Here is a 20724-nt window from a genome sequence, read left to right on the forward strand (position 1 = left end):
GACTCATTTAGATAATCCAGGCTAAGCTCCTATTCTCCAGAACCTGAACTTAATCACATCTTTTGCCATATAAGGTAATATTCATTCACAGGTTTGGGATTTTAGAACCTGGGCATATCTTTTGGGGATCACCGTGTAGCCTCTATAACTACTTAACAGTGGTAGACAAAAGCATGTACAATCTTTGCACGGGAGAGACAGCTAAACAAAATAATTATAGTAAAATCTTACAAGGTTCTGTGACAGAATTCTGTACAGGGTTCTGAAATAGCACAAAGGAACAAGTGAGTGGTCAGTTTTGTAGGCGAGAGGGTGGATGGGAAAAGCCTGTAAGTAAATGGTCAAATTTGAATGAGTCTTTGAAAGATGTTTATGATGTAAGGGATTTGAAGCAAAAGAGGATATCAGGGGTGAAGACATGAAGTTTGAAAAGGTCTGGTTAATTTGGGAATTTGTAGGTATGATTCGAACTGGATAGGAGACTTGGTAAGAATTGATATGAGAAATGATGGAGTCTCGTGGAAAATATAAAAAGTATAGTTTAGCCATTGAGTTGACTAATTATCTGGTCCACTTCTTCACATATCCTTTTCTAAAACAGGTTCTTCAGAACCTTTTCAACATTCTAAGCATGATGGTGATGAGTGAGTTACGATGAGCCAGAGGACAGTAATATGAAATGTACTGAGTTACAACATGTATTAGCTAGGAATACATTCCTCTGCAATTAACAGAAAACCCAAATAATGGTGGCTTAAAGAAAATTAAAAGCTTTACCTAGAAACCCACCAGCAGACTTCCATTTGCTTTCCTTTCATTAGACTGGAGTTAGGTGGCAACATCTATCATGAAAAACCAGTATTTGGCTTGTTGTTTTAATTTATTTTACTGAAGTATAGTTTATTTACAATATTGTGTTAATTTCTACTGTACAGGAAAGTGATTCAGTTATACATATATATACATTCTTTTTCATATTCTTTTCCATTATGATTTATCACAGGATATTGAATAGAGTTCCCTGGGCTATAGAGTAGGACCTTGTTGATTATCCATTCTGTATATAATAGTTTCCATCTGCTAATCCCAAACTCCCAGTGTACCCCTCCCCCACTCCCCCTTGGCAACCACAAGTCTGTTCTCTATGTCTGTGAGTGTGTTTCTGTTTTGTAGATACGTTCATTTCTGTCATATTTTAGACTCCACATATAAGTGATATCATATGGTATTTGTCTTTCTCTTTCTGACTTACTTCACTTAGTATGATAATATCTAGGGCCATCCATGTTGCTGCAAATGGCATTATTTCATTCCTTTTTATGGCTGAGTAGTATTCCATTGTATATATGCACCACATCATCTTTATCCATTCATCTTCAGTGGACATTTAGGTTGTTTCCACGTCTTGGCTATTGTAAATAGTGTTGCAATGAACATTGGGGTGCATGTATCTTTTTGAATTATAGTTTTCTCCGGATGTATGCCCAGGAGTGGGATTGCAAGATCATATGGCAACTCTATTTTTAGTTTTTTGAGGAACCTCCATACTGTTTTCCACAGTGGCTGCACCAATTAGCCTTCCCAACAACAGTGTAGGAGGGTTCCCTTTTCTCCATACCCTCTCCAGCATTTGTTATTTGTATACTTTTTAATGGTGGCCATTCTGACTGGTGTGAGGTGATACCTCATTGTAATTTTGTTTTGCATTTTTCTAATAATTATCAGTATTCAGCATCTTTTCTTGTGCCTGTTGGACATCTGTATGTCTTTTTAGAGAAATTTCTATTTAGGTCTTCTGCCCATTTTTCTGTTGGGTTGGTTTTTTTTGTTACTGAGTTGTGTGAGCTGTTTGTAGATTTTGGAAATTAAACCCCTGTCGGTTACATCATTTGCAAATATTTTCTTCCAGCCTGTAGGTTGTCTTTTCATTTTGTTTATGGTTTCCTTTGCTGTGCAAAAGCTTATACGTTTGATTAGGTCCAACTTGTTTATTTTTGCTTCTATTTCTGTTGCCTTGGGAGACTGACCTAAGAAAACATTGGTATGATTTATTTCAGAGAATGTTTTGCCTATGTTCTCTTCTAAGAGTTTTATGGTGTCATGTCTTATATTTAAGTTTGTAAGCCATTTTCAGTTTATTTTTTTGTGTATGGAGTAAGGGTATGTTCAAACTTCATTGATTTACATGTGGCTGTCCAACTTTCCCAACACCACTTCCTGAAGAGACTGTCTTTTCTCCATTGTATATTCTTGCCTCCTTTGTTGAAGATTAATTGACCATAGGTGTGTGGGTTTATTTCTGGTCTCTCTCTTCTTTTCCATTGATCCATATGTCTGTTTTTGTACCGGTACCATGCTGTTTTTATTACTGTGGCTTTCTAGGATTGTCTGAAGTTTGGGAGGGTTATACCTCCAGCTTTGTTCATTTTCTTCAGGATTGCTTTGGCAATTCTGGGTATTTTATGGTTCTATATAAATTTTATGATTGTTTGTTGTAGTTTGGTGAAAAATGGTATGGGTAATTTGATAGGGATCAGATTAAATCTGTAGATTGCTTTGGGTAGCATGGCCTTTTTAACAATATTAATTATTCCAATCCAAGAGCATGGGATATCTCCCATTTTTTAAATCATTTTCAATTTCCTTTATTCATGTTTTATATTTCTCAGCATATATCTTTCACCTCCTTGGTGAGGTTTATTCCTAAGTATTTTCTTTTTTGATACAATTTTAAAAGGGATTGTTTTTTTTCTTTCCCTTTCTGGTATTTCATTATTAGTGTAAAGAAATGCAACCAATTTCCATGTGTTAATCTTGTATCCTGGCTACCTTGTGAATTCGTTTATCAGTTCTGATAGTTTTTCTGTAGGTCATTAGGGTTTTCTACATATGTCATATAATGACAATTTTACCTCTTCCCTTCCAATTTGGATCCCTTTTATTTCTTTTTCTTGTCTGATTGCTGTGGCTAGGACTTCCAGTACTATGTTGAATAGAAGAGGTGAGAGTGAGCATCCTTGTGTTGATCTAGATTTTAGCGTGAAGGCTTTCAGTTTTTCACCACTGAGTATTATATTGGCTGTAGGTTTGTCATAGTTTTTATTGTGTGAAAATATGTTCTCTCTATACCCAGTTTGGTATGAGTTTTTATCATAAATTAATTTTGAATTTTGTCAAATGCTTTTTCTGTATCTGTTGAGATGATCATGTAGTTTTTGTCTTTTCTGTGTCAATGTGGTGTATCACATTGATTGATTTGCATATTTTGAACCATCCTTGTGACCCTGGGATGAATCCAACTTGGTCATAGTGTATGATCTTTCTTATGTGTTGTTGGATTCAGTTTGCTAGTATTTTATTGAGAATTTTTGCATCTGTAATCATCAAAGATACTGGCCTGTAATTTTCTTCTTTTGTAGTGTCTTTGTCTGGTTTTGGTATCAGGGTGATGACGGCTTCATAGAATGTCTTTGGGAGTTTTCCCTCCTCTTCGCTCTTTTGGAAGAATTTGAGAAGAATCAATAAATATGAGTCCTTTTTTGTGTGCTTGGTAGGATTCGCCTGTGAAGCCGTCAGGCCCTGGACTTTTGTTTGTACAGAGTTTTTTTATTACAGATTCTATTTCACTTCCAATGATTGGTCTGTCCAAAGTATCTATTTCTTCTTGATTCAATTTTGATGGGATGTTTCTAGAAACTTGTCCATTTCTTCTAGGTTGTTCAATTTGTTGACATATGATTGTTCATAGTATTCGCTTATGGGTTTTTGTATTTCTGCAGTATCAGTTGTGATTTCTCCTCTTTCATTTCTCATTTTGTTTATTTGATTCCCCTCTCTTTTCTTCTTGGTGAGCCTGTCTAGAGGTTTGTCTTGTTTATCCTTTCAAAGAACCAGCTCTTGGTTTTATTGATTCCTTTCTATTGTTTTTTTAATCCCTATTTCATTTATTTCCTCTCTGGTCCTTATTATTTCCTTCCTTCTGCTTACTTTGGGTTTTGTTTGTTCTTCTTTTTCTAATTCTTTTAGGTGTTAGGGTAGGTTTTTATTTGAGATGTTTCTTGTTCTTTGAGGGAGGCCTGTATCACAATGAACTGCCCTCTAAGAACTGCTCTGCTGTAGCCCATGGATTTTTGTATGATTGTATTTTCATTGTCATTTGTCTCAAGGTATTTTTTAATTTCCTCTTTGATTTCATCATTGACCCATTGGGTTTTTTGGTAGCATGTTGTTTAGTCTCCAGGTAATCTTTTTTTTTTCTCGTTTCTTTTTTTGTGGTTGATTTCAGTTTCATGCTGCTGTGGTTAGAAAACCTTCTTGAAAAAATTTCTGTGCTCTTAAATTTGTTGAGGCTTGTTTTGTGCCTCAGTATGTGGTCAACCCTAGAGAATGTTCCATGTGTACTTGAAAAGACTGTGTATTAGGTTTTTTGGATATAATGTCCTGAAAATATCAATTAAGTCTAAATGCTCTAGTGTATCATTTAGGATCTCTGCTGCGTTATTGATTTTCTGTCTAGAAGATTTGTCCATTGATATGAGTAGGGTGTTTAAGTCTCCTACTATTATTGTACTCCCATCCCTTTTTCCCTTTATGTCTGTTAGTATTTGTTTTATGTTTTTGGGTGCTCCTATATTGGGTGCATATATGTTGACGAATGTAATATCCTCCTCTTGTATTGATCCTTTCATCATTATATAGTGTTCTTTTTCTTTATGGCCTTTGTTTTAAAGTCCATTTTGCCTGATATGAGTAGTGCTACCCCTGCTTTCTTGTCATTTCTGTTTGCATGAGTTATCTTTTTCCATCCCCTCACTTTCGGTCTGTGTCCTTCACTCTTAAGTGGGTCTCTTGTAGACAGCATATGGTAGGCTCTTGTTTTTTAATCCAATCTGCCACTCTGTATTTTTTGGTTGCAGCATTTAGTCCATTGACATTTAAGGTAATTATTGATAGATATGTATTTATTGCCATTTTTAACCTTGTTTTCCAGTTGATTTTGTATTTTTTCTTTGTTCCTTTCTTTTTCCTTTTGTGGTTTGGTGATTTTCTTTTGTATTATGCTTGTTCTCTTCTTTTTGGTTTTTGTGAATCTGTTGTATGTTTTTTGATTTGTGGTAACCCATATGGTTTTCAAATATGTTAACCCATTACTATATCTACTTGCTTTAGACTGATAGTCATATAGGCTCGAACACATTCTAAAATTTAAAAATCTACATTTTTTTACTCTCCTACCTGACATTTTATGATTTTGATACCCTCTTTTACATCTTCATGTTTATCCTTTTTCTGTTCATTTTGCTTATCATCCCTTTCACAAAAATGTTTGTTTTTTACTTTAATCTGTATACTGGCTTAAGTGATTTACTTTCCATTTTTGATTTTCTCTTTTATACAGATTACTGCTTTTCTATTTAGAGAAGGCCTTTAATTACTTCTTTTAGTATAGGTTTAGTATTGCTGTTATTCTTTTAGTTTTTGCTCTTCTGAGAAATTCTGTCTCTCTCCTTCTATTCCAAATGATAATCTTGCTGAGTAGAGTATCCTAGGTTGCATATTTTTTCCTTTCAGAACTTTGACTATATCTTGCCACTCCCTTCTGTCCTGCAATGTTTTCTATAGGGAAATCAGGTAATAGCCTTATGTGGGTTCCCTTGTAATTAATCCTTTTTCTCTTGGTGCCTTTAGAATCCTCTCTTTATCTTTAACTTTTGCCACTTTAATCATAATATGTCTTGGTGTAGGTCTGCTTGGGTTCATCTTGTTTGGGACCCTTTGTGCTTCCTGTGCCTAGATATCTGTTTCCTTCTTTAGGTTTGGGAAGTTTTCAGCCATAATTTCTTCAAATACATTTTCAATCCCCTTGTCTCTTTCTTCCCCTTCTGAAATTCCTATTATGCATAGATTGGCACGCTTTATATTTAAGATTTTTAAAACTTTTATTGTGGACATATAATAATATAATGAATCCCCCTCTGTGGACCATCATTCAGCTTCAAAAATTGCCAACTATTGGCTAATTTTGTTTCATCAATGCCCTCATGTACTCACCCTGCCCGTATTATTATTTTTTAGCTAATAGACTTTTTTTTTTTAGAGAAGTTTTAGGTTCACAAAAAATTAAGCAGATAATATGCAGCATTCCCACCTCTCCCTCTTCACCCAGTTTCTCCCATTATTAACATCTTGCAGTAGTGTGGTACATTTGTTACAATTGATGAACCAATACTGAGACATTATTATTAACCAAAGTCTATAGCTTATATTACAGTTCACTCTTTGTGTTGTACAGTTCTATGAGCATAAGTTGTTTATTCCACAGTTTATAGAGTCGATTATCCCTAAGACCATAAATGTCTGGACTAAATCTAAACTGCCTTCTAAATCTTTAGTCCAGGAACCAGTGAAGTGATAAAAAAGAAAGCCCTTGGAACTAATTGAAAATTGTAAAGTTGAGAAGACAGCAGACCATACTAAAAATCACCACTCTTGGTACATAAAAGCAACCGTAGCGCAAGTCATCTTTGCCCAAAGTGTGGGTGGGGCTGTGGGCTGGGGAGGAGCCTGTATCCTGCCCTGGCCCTTGTGGGCCTGGAGGAGACAGAACCCACTCTTCAAGGAACAGTAACTTTAATTGAAGCAACGTTGTTGAGGCAGCAGGAGCAGGAAGGAGAGCGTAGAACTTTCCACAAGCATGACTGGAGTCAGAACATCCGAGGTCCTTGCGGCAGGGAAGAGAAGCCTTTGAGTCAAGTACTGCAGCTCAGTGCTTTGGCCTGGGTGCTATACACGTCACTTCTGCTCAGACTTCCTTAGCTGCAAGGAGGCATGTGGCTGTGCTCGGCTTCACGGGAGTGCGGAAGTATCCTACCTTAACGGCAGTGTCCATGTACTCCAGTTGCTGGGGCCTCCATGGACTGTGACCCGTGGAGACTGCTACTGCCGTTAAGTCCCAGAGGTGGGGATGGGGGAGAGGTTCGGGGCTGCTTCAAGGCCTGGGTCCCACCAGTGGGTGGCCCTGGCGAGGGCTCTGGAGCTCTGCAGGACACAGCCCTCAGCCTGTCCCTGAGCCCCCAGCTCACCCTCCAGCCTGAGGCCAGAGGGCCTGGAGGGCCCCAGGGAGAAGGCTGCGATCCTCTTCTCACTGCACTGTCTGCAGCGAGGACCACTGCCAGGCTGATTGTTGGCAGAGCGGGACCTCTAACCACTGGCAAGCTTTATATTATCCCATAGATCTTTTATATTGCTTCCATTTTTTTCATTTCTTTTATATTGGCTTTCTGTCTGCTGTTCTGATTGGGTGATTTACATTATTTTGTCTTTCAGAACACATTCATTCTGCATTATTCAGTCTGCTATTTATTGCCTTTAGCTCAGCTTTCATCTGGGCAACTGAGTTTTCTAATTTTTCTTGGCTCCTCTATATAGTTTCTAGTTCCTTTTTACAGTAATATGTATTTCAATTATAGCCTTTCTTAATTCCTTCAGTATTTTCACTATCTTCTTTTTGAAATAAATCAGTATCTATTAGATGAAGATGTCTGTTTCACTGTTTGTTCTTTCAGGGCAATTCCCTTGATCTTTTAATTGGGAGTGGTTGTTCTGTTTCTTCATTTTACTTATATTTCTCTTACTCTATGAGTTTAGGAGAAACAGTTAACTACTGTGGTCTTGGAGGGCTATTTTTATGTGGGAGTATCCATGTGTAGCCTGCATGGGTTTAATATATTTGGTGGGAGGGCTGTTTTCAGTATGGCTGCCTCTTTCCTCAGTGTGTGCTGGCTGTTATCACCTTTAAAAGGGGGTGTGACTGGTGTCGTGGTGACCCGAGCCTGAACTGAATGTTGAGCAGAGCCTCCTCTTTGCTCTGTGGTTGTCACAGCCCTGCTGGCGGCAGCGTCTACTCCCTAGTTGTTGGAGTAGAAATCCTCAGATCTGTTTCTGATGTGCGGTGTGAGACAGGTGGAATTGGAGCACTCCCACTGAGAGAGGAGCCACTGAGTGTTCCTCTACCAGAGCTATCCACTGTGAAGTGCGCTCCATGGTGTCACCTGAAACCCACTGTGCAAGCTCACAAAGTGTACTGTTGGTGGCATGCCCTTGGCCCCACCTCAACTTTGGGAATGCAGGCAGTAGTCCCTGGTGTCCCTCAGGCCCTGTTTACAAAGCCACCAGCGCAAATCAACCAGTGCAGATCCACTGAAGTCAGGTACCACGACTGCAGTAGTTGCACACCTGGACCCTCCATGGGAGCTATGGAAGCAACCCAGACCCTGCCCCAGCCTGCATGTGCATGCGCCCACAGAGCCCACAGATGCTAAGGCCAGACCCATCAGAGCTGCAGGAGCACCCATTGTCCATTCAGATATCATGAAGTCGCTGAGTTTTTACAAAGCCAGTGGCCGTGGCATAAATCTGCAGATCACACAGTCGTGGGGAGATGGCTTAGATTTCAGCCCTGCTTCCTAAGTTGTGTGACCCCTGGTAATCAACTTGGATTTCAGCCCCGCCTCCACTTGTGGGCAACCCCATGGCACTTGCGTGCTCCCAGAGCTTGTGGAGGTGGTCCCAAGCCAGCTGAGAGTGTGCAGAGAAAGAGGCTGCTATGGCGGCCCCGCCCCTCCCTTCACTCACATGCACATTAACAGTGGGGTTTCAGTGGCAGCTCCACTCCCTCTGTGAGCATGCCAAGTGTGAGGCTGCTAATGGCAGGCACCGCCCCTCCCTTCTCACACCCCCTTAACAATGACACTTTGCTTCTATGGCGGGCCCAGGCTTCTTCCATGTATACCTACCGGTTGTCGCTGTACCACACTCCAGCCCCTTCCTGCTGTCTCCACACAGCCAACCCCAGTCCTCCCCTTGGGTCTGTCCTCTAAAGCTGGAGTATCAGCACCCAGCCCTCGTGTGCACCAGCCAATGTGCATCTCAGGCTGGGGAGTGCAGGGCAGTGGCCCAGACCATCTGTTCTGGCCTCTCTGTACAAACTGGCTACTGCTGTCTCCTCTGAGCCTCTGAAGCTCCCTTTCTGTCCCACCTGAGGGGGCTTCCAAGGTATGGGAACCTTTTCCTCTTTCATGACTCCCTCCCAGGGACACAGGTCCCATCCCGCTTCCCTTCTTTTTCTTTCATCCTACCCGATTACATGGAGATCTTTCTTGCACTTTTAGGTTCTGAGATCTGCCAGGTTCAGTAGGTATTCTGTGAGAATTGTTCCACAGAGATGTATTTGTCATGTATTTGTGGGTGGAGGTGACCTCCATGTCCTTCTATTCTGCCACCTTGATTGGAGCCTCCAGTATGTGGTTTTTTTGAGAGTATATTAGATCATAAACAGAACTAGCTATATAAACCCTGAGAACAAAGCTTTCGTGAAAAATAAGATTTTGTAATTTGCCTCTTGCACGTGAATTTAAAGTTCTAAATTTTAAAACTGTGTGCAAATTTTAAAAACATTTTATTACAACCATAAAAAATGTCAGAGGCATGGAATTTTGAGCTGGTGAGACCTTGGTGTATCCAGTCTGCTTTCATGCTATTAATATTTGTAAGACTAATGAATGTTGAAAACAATATAAACTTTCATATTATTTTTAGGGACAAGACATAGATCTTTGTCATAGCACTGAATCTCAAACAGTGAAGAAGTTTGATGCTTCCATTTCATTTCCACCAGTAAATTTAGAAATTATAAAGAAGCAACTAAATACTAGGTAAGTAATATTAATTTTAAAATTTACATTTGTGATAGACATTTAATAGTGAAAAAAATTAGCACTATAATCTTTTTAACTATTAAATATTAGTACTAAACAGATTTATAGGAAAAAATTAGCATCACCTGTATTAGCACATTAATATAACTGATTTCCTTTTTTATATGTCTTTTAGTGTTTATAATATATATCGTATAATTACAATCAATAAAATCAAGTTCTTATTTTTTCACTTACTATTTTTGTTAGCACTTATCTGCATTGTTAAATAGCCTTTAATTTTTAAAAATAATATGCCGGGAGTGATGGCAGCAAGATGCCAGAATAAGAAGCCCTAGACCTCGTTGCCTCACAGAGATACCAACTTAACAACAACATACTGTCCAAAAAGCCTTTATGAGTACTCCAGAAATCAGGAAGTTGTAGTACCCCAGGCAAGCTCAAAGCCCAAAATAGCCACATTGTAATGGGCTAGAAAAACCATTTCATTCCAACTGCATCTAGCCCCTCTCACGAGCCAGCACTGCTTTTGATGGAGAGAAAAAACCCAAGTCATAGTTTTTCCATTGGGAAGGAGAAAGAAGAGTGGAACACTGTCTTTTGGAGGTACTGCCCAAGGGACTTGTTTCTGTCTTGTCTGTCTCAGAGCACTGATGGGGAACCATCATACGTTAGATGCCTGAGGGCCACAGAGGACAAGAAAGAGCTAAGCAGCCTGTTGCAGAGCCAGAAAGTCTGCAGTACTACAAACACCAGAGGGAACAAGAGACTACAGAATCCTGAAAAAGAAACCCACAAATCTCTATAATTAGGAAATTTCGTATAGAAGCCCAGAGAAGGTACATCCCCCAGGAAAGGTTTGAGAAGACACTCTTCCCCACACACCACCACTGGGAATCTCCAGTCAGGCTGATTGAAATGCACTTAAGGGAAACAGCTGCATATGGGGGAGAAACTCCCCTTAAGTGCATTTTCAAATACACAAAACACAACAAAAAGATAACCAGATACATGAAGAAACAAGGAAACATGGCCCAATCAAAGGGCCAAAATTAATTCCAGAACTAAAAGAAACAGAGGTCTATGAATTACCTGACAGAGAATTCAGAATAATCTTCTTAAAGAAGCTTAATGTCTTCTTAAAGAAGCTTAATGTGCCATAAGAAATCACAGACAACTAAAGAAATCAGGGAAATGATACATGAACAAGGTTGGAATACCAACAGAGATGGAAACTAAGAAAGAACCAGAGGTTCTAGAGCTGAAAGTGTAATAACTGAACTAAAAACTTTACTGAAGGGGGCTTCCCTGGTGGCACAGTGGTGAGAGTCCACCTGCCGATGCAGGGGACACGAGATCGTGCCCCGGTCCGGGAATATCCCACATGCCACGGAGCGTCTGGGCCCATGAGCCATGGCCGCTGAGCCTGCGTGTCCGGAGCCTGTGCTCCGCAATGGGAGAGGCCACAACAGTGAGAGGCCCATGTACCAAAAAAAAAAAAAAAAGAAATTTACTGAAGGTAGCAGACTATATCAAGCAGAAGAAACAAATGAGACCTCAAAGAGTGATCATTTGAAATTACCAAGTCAGAGTAACAAAAAGAAAAAAGAAAAGTGAAGAAAGCCTAAGGGATTTATATGATGCTATCAAGCAGAACAACATATACATTATGGGAATCCAAGAAGGAAAAGAGTAGCAGAATGGGACAGAGAACTTATCTGAAGATATAATGGCCAAAGACTTACCAGCCTGAGGAAGGAAATGGGCGTTCAAATTCAAAAAGTTAAAAGGACTCCAACAAGGATGAACACAAGGAGGCTTACACTGAGACGATTATAATCAAACTTTCTAGATACAAAGAATTTAAAAAGCCGCAAGACAAAAGCACCTCATCATGTACAAGAGGGCCCCATAAGATTAACAGGAGACTTCTCAACAGAAACATTACAGGGGCCAGAAGGGAGTAGGATGAAACATTACAGGGGCCAGAAGGGAGTAGGATGAAGGAGAAATAAAAAACTCAGGTAAACAAAGCTGAGGGAGTTCGTCACACTAGACCTGCCTTAACAAAAATTGCTGAAAGATATCCTTCAAGTTGAAATGAAAGGACACTAGACAGTAGCATGAACCATACAAAAATACAAAGTTCTCTGGTAAAGGTAAATATATATATAAATATAGAATCCTGTAATACTGTAAGAGTGGTGTAAAAACCACTTTTAATATAGAATTTTAAAGGTAAAAGCACAAAAATAACATGTTAGTGGATACAAAATTTTTAAGTGTAATTTGTGATATCAATAACAAGAGGTGGAGGGGGAGATATAAAGAAGTAGAGTTTTTGTATGTGATTGAAGTTAAGATGGTGTCAGTTTAAAATAGATTACTAGAATTATAAGATTTTTTTTGTAATCCCCATGGTAAACATAAAGAAAATACCTATAGAAGATATGCAGAGGAAAATGAAAACGGCCTAGAGCACATCACTACAAAAAAATCAATAAAACACAAGGCAGCAACAAAGTGAGAGAGTGGCGTGGACATATATACACTACCAAACGTAAAATAGTTAGCTAGTGGGAAGCAGCCGCATAGCACAGGGAGATCAGCTCGGTGGTTTGTGACCACCTAGAGGGATGGGATAGGGAGGGCGGAGGGGAGGGAGACACAAGAGGGAAGAGATATGGGAACATATGTATATGTATAACTGATTCACTTTGTTATAAAGCAGAAACTAACACACCATTGTAAAGCAATTATACTCCAATAAAGATGTTAAAAAAAAGAGAGAGGGACAAAATAACTACAAGACAGACAAAAAACAATTTAAAAATAACAGTGGTAAGTCCTTCCATATCAGTAATTACTTCAGATGTGAATGGATTATATTCTATAATCAAAAGACATATAGTGGCTGAATAGGTTGGGAAAAATAAAAGAAGCAAGATCTGGGAATTCCCTGGTGGTCCAGTGGTTAGGATTCTGTGCTTTCACTGCCTAGCACCTGGGTTTGATCCCTGGTCAGGGAACTAAGGTCCCACAAGCTGCACAGCCAAAAAATTTTAAAAAGCAAGAGCCAACTATATACTATCTGCAAGAGGCTCACTTAGGTTTAAGGATGCATATAGGATGAAAGTGATAGGATTGCAAAAAGATTCCATGAAAACAGTAAACAAAAGAGAGCAGGGGTGGCATTACTTAGAGAAAAGAATTTTAAGTTTAAAACTACAAGAGATAAGGATATTATGTAATATAAAAGGGTCAATTTATTGGGACAATATAGCAACTATTTATATATATATATATGTACGCAACAGTAGAGCACCTAACTGTATAAAGCAAATATTGACAGAGCTGAAGGGAGAAATAGCAATATAATAATAGTATGAGACCTCAATACCACACTTTCAAATAATTGATGAAATAGACAGAGAATCTTAAGGAAACAGTGATCTTGAACAAAGCTAAATGAACCTAACAAATATATGGAATGTTCCACCCAACAGCAGCAGAATAGACTTTCTTTTCAACCACACAGACCATACTCTGCAGGATAGATCCCACATTAGGTCACAAACAAGTCTTAACAGATTTAAGGTTGAAATCATACCTTTTCCAAGCACAGTGCAGTGAGACTAGAAATCGGTAACAGAAAGGGAAAGGGAAAATTCACAAATGTGTGGAAACTAAACACACTCTTGAACAGCCAATGTACCAAAGAAGAAATCAAAATGGAAACTATAAAGTATCTTGAGGCAAACGGAAACAAAAACACCAAAAGTTATGGGATGCAGCAAAAGCAGTACTAAGAGGGAAGTTTATAGCAATGAACACATTAAAAAAGAAGAAAGATATCAAATCAACAACCTAACTGTACCTCAAAAAACTTCAAAAAGAACAAACTGAGCCCAGTTATCAGAAGGAAGGAAATAGTAAAGATTAGAGCAGAAATAAACATAATAGAGCATAGAAAAACAACTGAAGAAAAATCAAAACTGAATTTTTTTTTTTAAGATCAAAAAAATTTGACAGACCCTTAGCCAGGCTAAGTGAAAAAGAGAATAGCTTCAAATAACAAAAATAAGAAAGAGAAACGTTACAGCTAATGCCACAGAAACAAAAAGGATCATAAGATACTATAAACAATTATACACCAACAAACTAGATAACCAAGAAGAATGGATCAATTTCAAGAAACATACAACCTACCAAGACTGATTTATAAAGAGATGAAAAATTTGAACAAATCTGTTACTAGTAAGGAGATTGAATTAGTAGTCAAAAACCTACCAACAAAGAAAAGCCCAGGACAGATAACCTCACTGGATAATTCTACCAAACATTTAAAGGTAAATTAACACCATTCCTTCTCAAACCCTTCCAAAAAACTGAAGAGGTGATAACATTCCCAAACTCATTCTATGAGGTCAGCATTACCCTGATCCCAAAATCTGAGACAAAGATAGTACAAGAAAAGAAAGTTAATAAGCCAATATCCCTGATGAATATTGATGTAAAAACCCGCAATAAAATACTAGCAAATGTAATTAACAATACATTAAGAGGATTACACACATGACCAAGTGGGATTTATTCCTGGAATACAAGAATGAGTCATAAGAAAATCAGTGTGGTATACTACATTAACAGAATGAAGGGCAAAAACCACATGATCATCTCAATTGATACAGAAGACACCTCTGACAAAATTAAGCACACTTTCATGATAAAAACCCTCACCCAACTAGGAATAGGAAGAAATTACTTGAACATAATAAAGACCATATATGAGTAGTCCACAGCTAACATCATATTCAGTGGTGGAAAACCAAAAGCTTTTCCCTGTAAGTTCAGGAACAAGGCAAGGATGCCTATTCTTTTTTTTTTTTTTTTTTTGTGGTACGCAGGCCTCTCACTGTTGTGGCCTCTCCCATTGTGGAGCACAGGCTCCGGACGCGCAGGCTCAGCGGCTATGGCTCACGGGCCCAGCCACTGCGCGGCATGTGGGATCCTCCCGGACCGGGGCACGAACCCATGTCCCCTGCATCGGCAGGCGGACTCTCAACCACTGCGCCACCAGGGAAGCCCAGGATGCCTATTCTTGTGCCTTCTATTCAAAGTATTGGGAGTCCTAGCCAGAGAATTCACGCAAGAAAAATAAATTGATAAATAAATAAATAAACGACATCCAAATAGGAAAGGAAGAAGTAAAATTATCTCTGTTCACAGATGATATGATCTCTTATGTAGGAAAGCCTGAAGACTATGCTTACACACACACATACACACACACACACCCTGTTAGAGCTAATAAATCTGGCAAATTGCAGAGTGAAATATCAACACACAAAAATCCGTTGTTTCTATGCACTAACAATGAAAAGTCCAAAACTATATATTTAGAAAACACTAATTTACAATAGAATTAAAAAGAATAAAATTTAGGAATTAGTCAAGGAGGCAAAAGATTTGTACATCAAAAATTACAAAACATTGCTGAAAGAAATTGAAGACATAAATAAATGGAAAGACATCCCATGTTCATGGATTAGAAAACAATACTGTTAAAATGTCCATATTGGGCTTCCCTGGTGGTGCAGTGGTTGAGAGTGTCTGCCTGCTGATGCAGGGGACACGGGTTCATGCCCCGGTCCGGGAAGATCCCACATGCCACGGAGTGGCTGGGCCCGTGAGCCACGGCCGCTGAGCCTGTGCGTCTGGAGCCTGTGCTCCGCAACAGGAGAGGCCACAACAGCCAGAGGCCTGCATACAGCAAAAAAAAAAAAATGTCAATATTACCCAAAACAATCTATAGATGCAGTGCATTCTCTATCAAAATCCCAATGGCATTTTTTGCAGAGATAGAAGAAATCCTGAAATTCATAGGGAATCTCAAAGGACCCAAGAAAGAAAATGCACAGGCAACAAAAGCAAAAATAGACAAGTGGGACTACATCAAACTAAAATGTTTCTGCCTAACAAAGGAAATAATCAACAGAGTGAACAGGCAACCAACAGAATAGGAGAAAATATTTGTAAACCATATATATGATAAGTGGTTAATACCCAAAATATATAAGTAGCTCATGTAACTCAACAACACTGAGCTATCACCTCATACCCATTAAGGTGGCCACTATGAAAAATACAGAAATTGACTAGTATTGTCAAAGATATAGAGAAAAGGGAACTCTTATACACTGTTGGTGGGAATGTAAAATGGTCAGCTGCTATGGAGAACAATTTCTGAAAAAGTTAAAAATAGAATTACCATATGATCCAGCAATCCAACTTTTGGATATATAGCCAAAAGAATTCAAAAGAAAACAGTTCAAGAGATATTTGCACATTACAGCCTTATTTACAATAGCTTGGAGGTAGAAGCAACTTAAATGTCCATCAGCAGATGAATGGGTAAAGAAAATGTGGTATTTACACGCAGTGGAGTATTTATTATCAGTGGTAAAAAAAAAAGAAATTCTGTCATGCCACAACATGGATGAACCTTGTGGACTAAGTGAAATAAACCAGTTACAAAAAGATAAATACTGCATGATTCTACTTATATGAGGTATCTAAAGTAGTCATACTCTTAGGAACTGAAAGTAGAATGGTGGTTGCCAACGGTGGGGGGAGATGGGGAGTTGTTGATCAGTGGGTATAGAATTTCAGTTCTGCAAGATGAAAAAGTTCTAAAGATCTGTTATACAACAATGCATATCGTTAATACTACTGTAATATATACTTTAATGGTTAAGTGTAAATTTTGTTATGTTTTTGACTACAATAAAAAATAAGTATATTAGTAATATTTTGTTCATCGATACAGTTAGTATATCATGATTTATTTAAGTATTTCTGTGTTGGACATTGACATTTTGATTTCTAAATGTGTCTTATAAATAATGCTACAGATGTTCATTATGAACGTTTTGTTCCTATAAGTCACTTAAACTGTTATTTTCTTTTTTTTTTATAAATTTATTTATTTACTTTTGTCTGTGTTGGGTCTTCATTGTGGTGCACGGGCTTCTCATTGTGGTGGCTTCTCTTGTTGCGGAGCACAGACTCTAGGCGCATAGGCTCAGTAGTTGTGGCTCACGGGCTCCAGAGTGCAGGCTCAATAGTTCTGGTGCACAGGCTTAGTTGCTCCGCGGTATGTGGGATCTTCCCTAACCAGGGCTCAAACCCATGGCCCCTGCATTGACAGGCGATTCTTAACCACTGTGCCACCAGGGAAGTCCCAAAATGGTTATATTATTTCTTAAGATAAGTTTCCAGGGAAAGTTAACTGCAGCAAAAGTTAGGCATATTTTTATGGTTCTTGATACAAATACATTTCTAAAGCACAGCTAACCATTCATTATCTATTGCTATTAATAGTTATCTCTTAAATAGTATTAATCTCACGTTTATAAATGGTATTTTTTGTCAAAAACAAGGCAAACCCCGTAATAGGTTGTTTTGTTTTAAATATTTATATATTTTCTGTTTTACTACTTAGGATCTAGCGTGCATCTTTAGATATATGAAAGAATAAGTATGACAGTAAAAGTCTAATTAGTCCTTACAACATTTAATACAAGGAGAGAGCTTGGTTCTCCTGCCACCAAAGCAAGTATTCTTAAAGAACATTTTCATTGCTTTTTTTTTTTTTAATACCTGGGAATTTTTTTCTAATACCTTGGAATAGGTTCAGAATTTTCTCCCCCTGTATCTTTTGTATAAATCAGGTTTACAGTAGCTTCATTCCTTGATCACATTGCAACTAAAATATGTTGGTCATGGTTTATTTAAATAGTTTGATGCAGAAAAGGACCTTTTGTAACATTTTATTGTGAAATATATGAAAATTTTAGATGTACCATTTTTTAGATTTCAGGTTATCTCTGTTTTCTAGGAGGTTGGCAAACTACCATCCTACTGCCCATTTTTGTATATAAGGTTTTATCGAAACATAGCCACGCTTGTGCAGTGTATTATCTATAGCTGCTTTTGTGCTACAACATAAAATTGAGGAGTTACAACAGCAACCATCGAGCTTCCAAAGCCTAAAATGTTTACTATCTGGCCCTTTACCAAAAAAGTTTTTTTTTTTTTTTTTAATGCTTGGCTTATTTATTTATTTTTAGCTGTGTTGGGTCTTTGTTTCTGTGCGAGGGCTTTCTCTAGTTGTGGCAAGCAGGGGCCACTCTTCATCTCAGTGCTCGGGCCTCTCACTACCGCAGCCTCTCTTGTTGCGGAGCACAGGCTCCAGAAGCGGAAGCTCAGTAGTTGTGGCTCACGGGCCTAGTTGCTCTGTGGCATGTGGGATCTTCCCAGACCAGGACTCAAACCCGTGTCTCCTGCATTAGCAGGCAGATTCTCAACCACTGCGCCACCAGGGAAGCCCTCAAATGGTTTTAATACCAGCTCAGATACCCATATTGCAAGGAAGACCACAGACTGATTTAACAGTAACTCCACATGGACTCCTGTGTTTCAAATATAAAACCACTGATTATTGCAGGAACTCACCTTGTTTATAAAATCTGATCAATCCACACTTGCTAACTTCTCCTCTAAGACTAACTTATGATTAGCTCCAGCACCTAAAAATCTTTAAGTGTCCTTTCCTACCTTTCCCTTTGAAACCTCTTTTATCCTGGTGTTTTCCTTTGCTCTACAAGTCTTATAAACCCAGGTTTATGTGATTGTCAGTTTCCTTGGTGGTCTTTGTAAGGTAGATTTGAAAAAGTTTTTCATTAGACCTCTACTTACTATAATAGAAATAAAAGTTTGTAATATAAAGCGATTTTTATTTATTTTTATTTTATATTTATTTAGATTAACATTACTACAGGATACTCACCGCTCACACCTGAGGGAATATGAAAAATACATACAAGATGTCAAGAGCTCAAAGAGTACCATCCAGAACCTAGAGAATTCATCAAATCAAGTTCTAAATTTTAAATTCTATAAAAGCATGAAAGTTTATGTGGAGAATTTAATTGACTGTCTTGATAAAAAGGTACATGTCTATAAATATGTAATCATTTCCTTTTTATGGAGAAATTCCCTTACAATGTGATTTTTTTTAAAGTCTAAATCCCATAAATAAATATTTCATCTAGGACTCTTCCTACACATTTTTGACATACTGGCGTATTAAGTATTCCCTCAATGTTGGACAATTAGGTGTATTTTGTAATCATTTTGCAACTTATAAATAGCAGTATAAACTTTTTAAATTCCATCTGTTTAAGAAAAGTTCCTAGAAAGTAAATTATTAAGTGAAAGGGTCTAAATATTTTTAAGGCTTACGAAACATTGCTAAATTATCCTCCAGAAAGGTTGTATCAGTTTCTAGTTTACTACATTAAAAAATGGTTTTTGGTTTTACATATTTATTTTGATCTCAAACAAACCCTTTGTTTTGTTAATGTAGTTTTTCTTCTTTTGAATTATTTGTGTCCTTTGCACTGCTATCTTCTTGGTTTATATGGAGGTTTTTTGTGTTTTTTTTTTTCCTTTTTTTCTTTTTCCAGTATATGGTGAACAGTTCTTTATTGCTTAAAAATTTTAGTGCTTTATCCTATTTGATGTTGGTAAACATTCCAATTTGCCTTGTTTGGTTTTGTTTGCAATGGTTTTTTCACATTAGATGTGTTTTTTGTTTTTAATTTTTTTTATTGAAGTATAGTTGATTTACAACGTTAGTTTCTGGTATACGGCAAAGTGATTCGGTTATATATATGTATGTTCTTTTTCATATTATTTTCCATTATTGTTTATTACAGGATATTGAATATAGTTCCCCGTGATGTACAGTAGGACCTGGTTGTTTATTTTATATATAGTAGTTTGTATCCACTAATCCCAAACTCCTAATTTATCCCTCCCCCACCCCCTTTCTCCTTTGGTAACCATAAATTTGTTTTCTGTGTCTATGACACAGAAATACGTTTTCTGTGTTTCTGTTTTGTAAATAAGTACATTTGTGTCATAGTTTAGATTCTGCATATAAGTGATATCATTTGGTATTTGTCTTTCTCTTTCTGATTTATTTAGTGTGATAATCTCTAGGTTCATCCATGTTGCTGCAAATGGCATTATTTCATTCTTTTTTATGGCTGAGTAGTATTCCATTGTGTGTGTGTGCGTGTGTGTGTGTGTGTGTGCACGCGCGTGTGTGCACCACATCTTCCTTATCCATTCATCTGTCAGTGGACATTTAGGTTGTTTCCATGTCTTGGCTATTGTAAATAATGCTGCTGTGAACATTGGTATGCATGTATCTTTTCGAATTAGAGTTTTCTCCAGATACATACCCAGGAGTGGGATTGCAAGATCATACAGCAACTCTATTTTTAGTTTTTTAAGGAACCCGCATACTGTTTTCCATAATGGCTGCACCAGTTTACATTCCCACCAACAGTGTAGCAGGGTTCCCTTTTCTCCACACCCTCTCCAGCATTTGTTACATGTAGACTTTTTGGTGTTGGCCATTGTGAGGTGATACCTCATTGTAGTTTTGATTTGCATTTCTCTAGTAATTAGCAATAACATCAGATGTTTTGAAATTTTTGTGTTAATCAGATTTATGAATCATTCTTTTCCATTATAATTTCTGATTTTGTTTTATACATACTAAGTCCTTACACTGGGGTCTTAAGTTGTCCTTTTTTTAAAGTAGACTAATCATTTTAAAAATATACTCTACTTTCTGCATTACTTTTAATTTACTTTTAAAATATTACCAAGTAATTATATTTTCTCCCCTATTGTTTTAAGTTGACTACCTTTAATATCACTTGGTAGTTACTTTTCTGAAATATCTTATTACAATGTAACTTTCTTCATTCATCCTTGAAGAATTACACTATCAATGTATTCCATAGCATTAGCTATGGAACATCATTGGAGTGGGGGGGATTGTTGCCCAAGAAACGTAAAAATGCCGATTTCAACTAATCACTCAATTTTGCTTGACATCTTTCTTACTTGTCTGGTTAGGTCTCTTCCG

The 20724-nt window shown here is 37.7% G+C and overlaps 1 protein-coding gene across 2 annotated transcripts in view; it reads left to right on the top strand.

The window, feature by feature from the left end:
• GCFC2 (GC-rich sequence DNA-binding factor 2) overlaps window positions 1–20724 on the top strand; it is a 71427-nt gene that overhangs the window by 25813 nt on the left and 24890 nt on the right. For both annotated transcript variants that reach the window (XM_029232111.1, XM_029232112.1), the window contains exons 5-6: window positions 9598–9713; window positions 18543–18729. In XM_029232111.1, the coding sequence (XP_029087944.1) occupies window positions 9598–9713; window positions 18543–18729 (303 nt within the window). The remainder of the gene's footprint in view (window positions 1–9597; window positions 9714–18542; window positions 18730–20724) is intronic.

This window comes from Monodon monoceros, unplaced genomic scaffold, assembly GCF_005190385.1.
Source record: "Monodon monoceros isolate NGI ecotype Baffin Bay Population unplaced genomic scaffold, NGI_Narwhal_1 Super_Scaffold_19, whole genome shotgun sequence".
NCBI lineage: Eukaryota > Metazoa > Chordata > Mammalia > Artiodactyla > Monodontidae > Monodon > Monodon monoceros.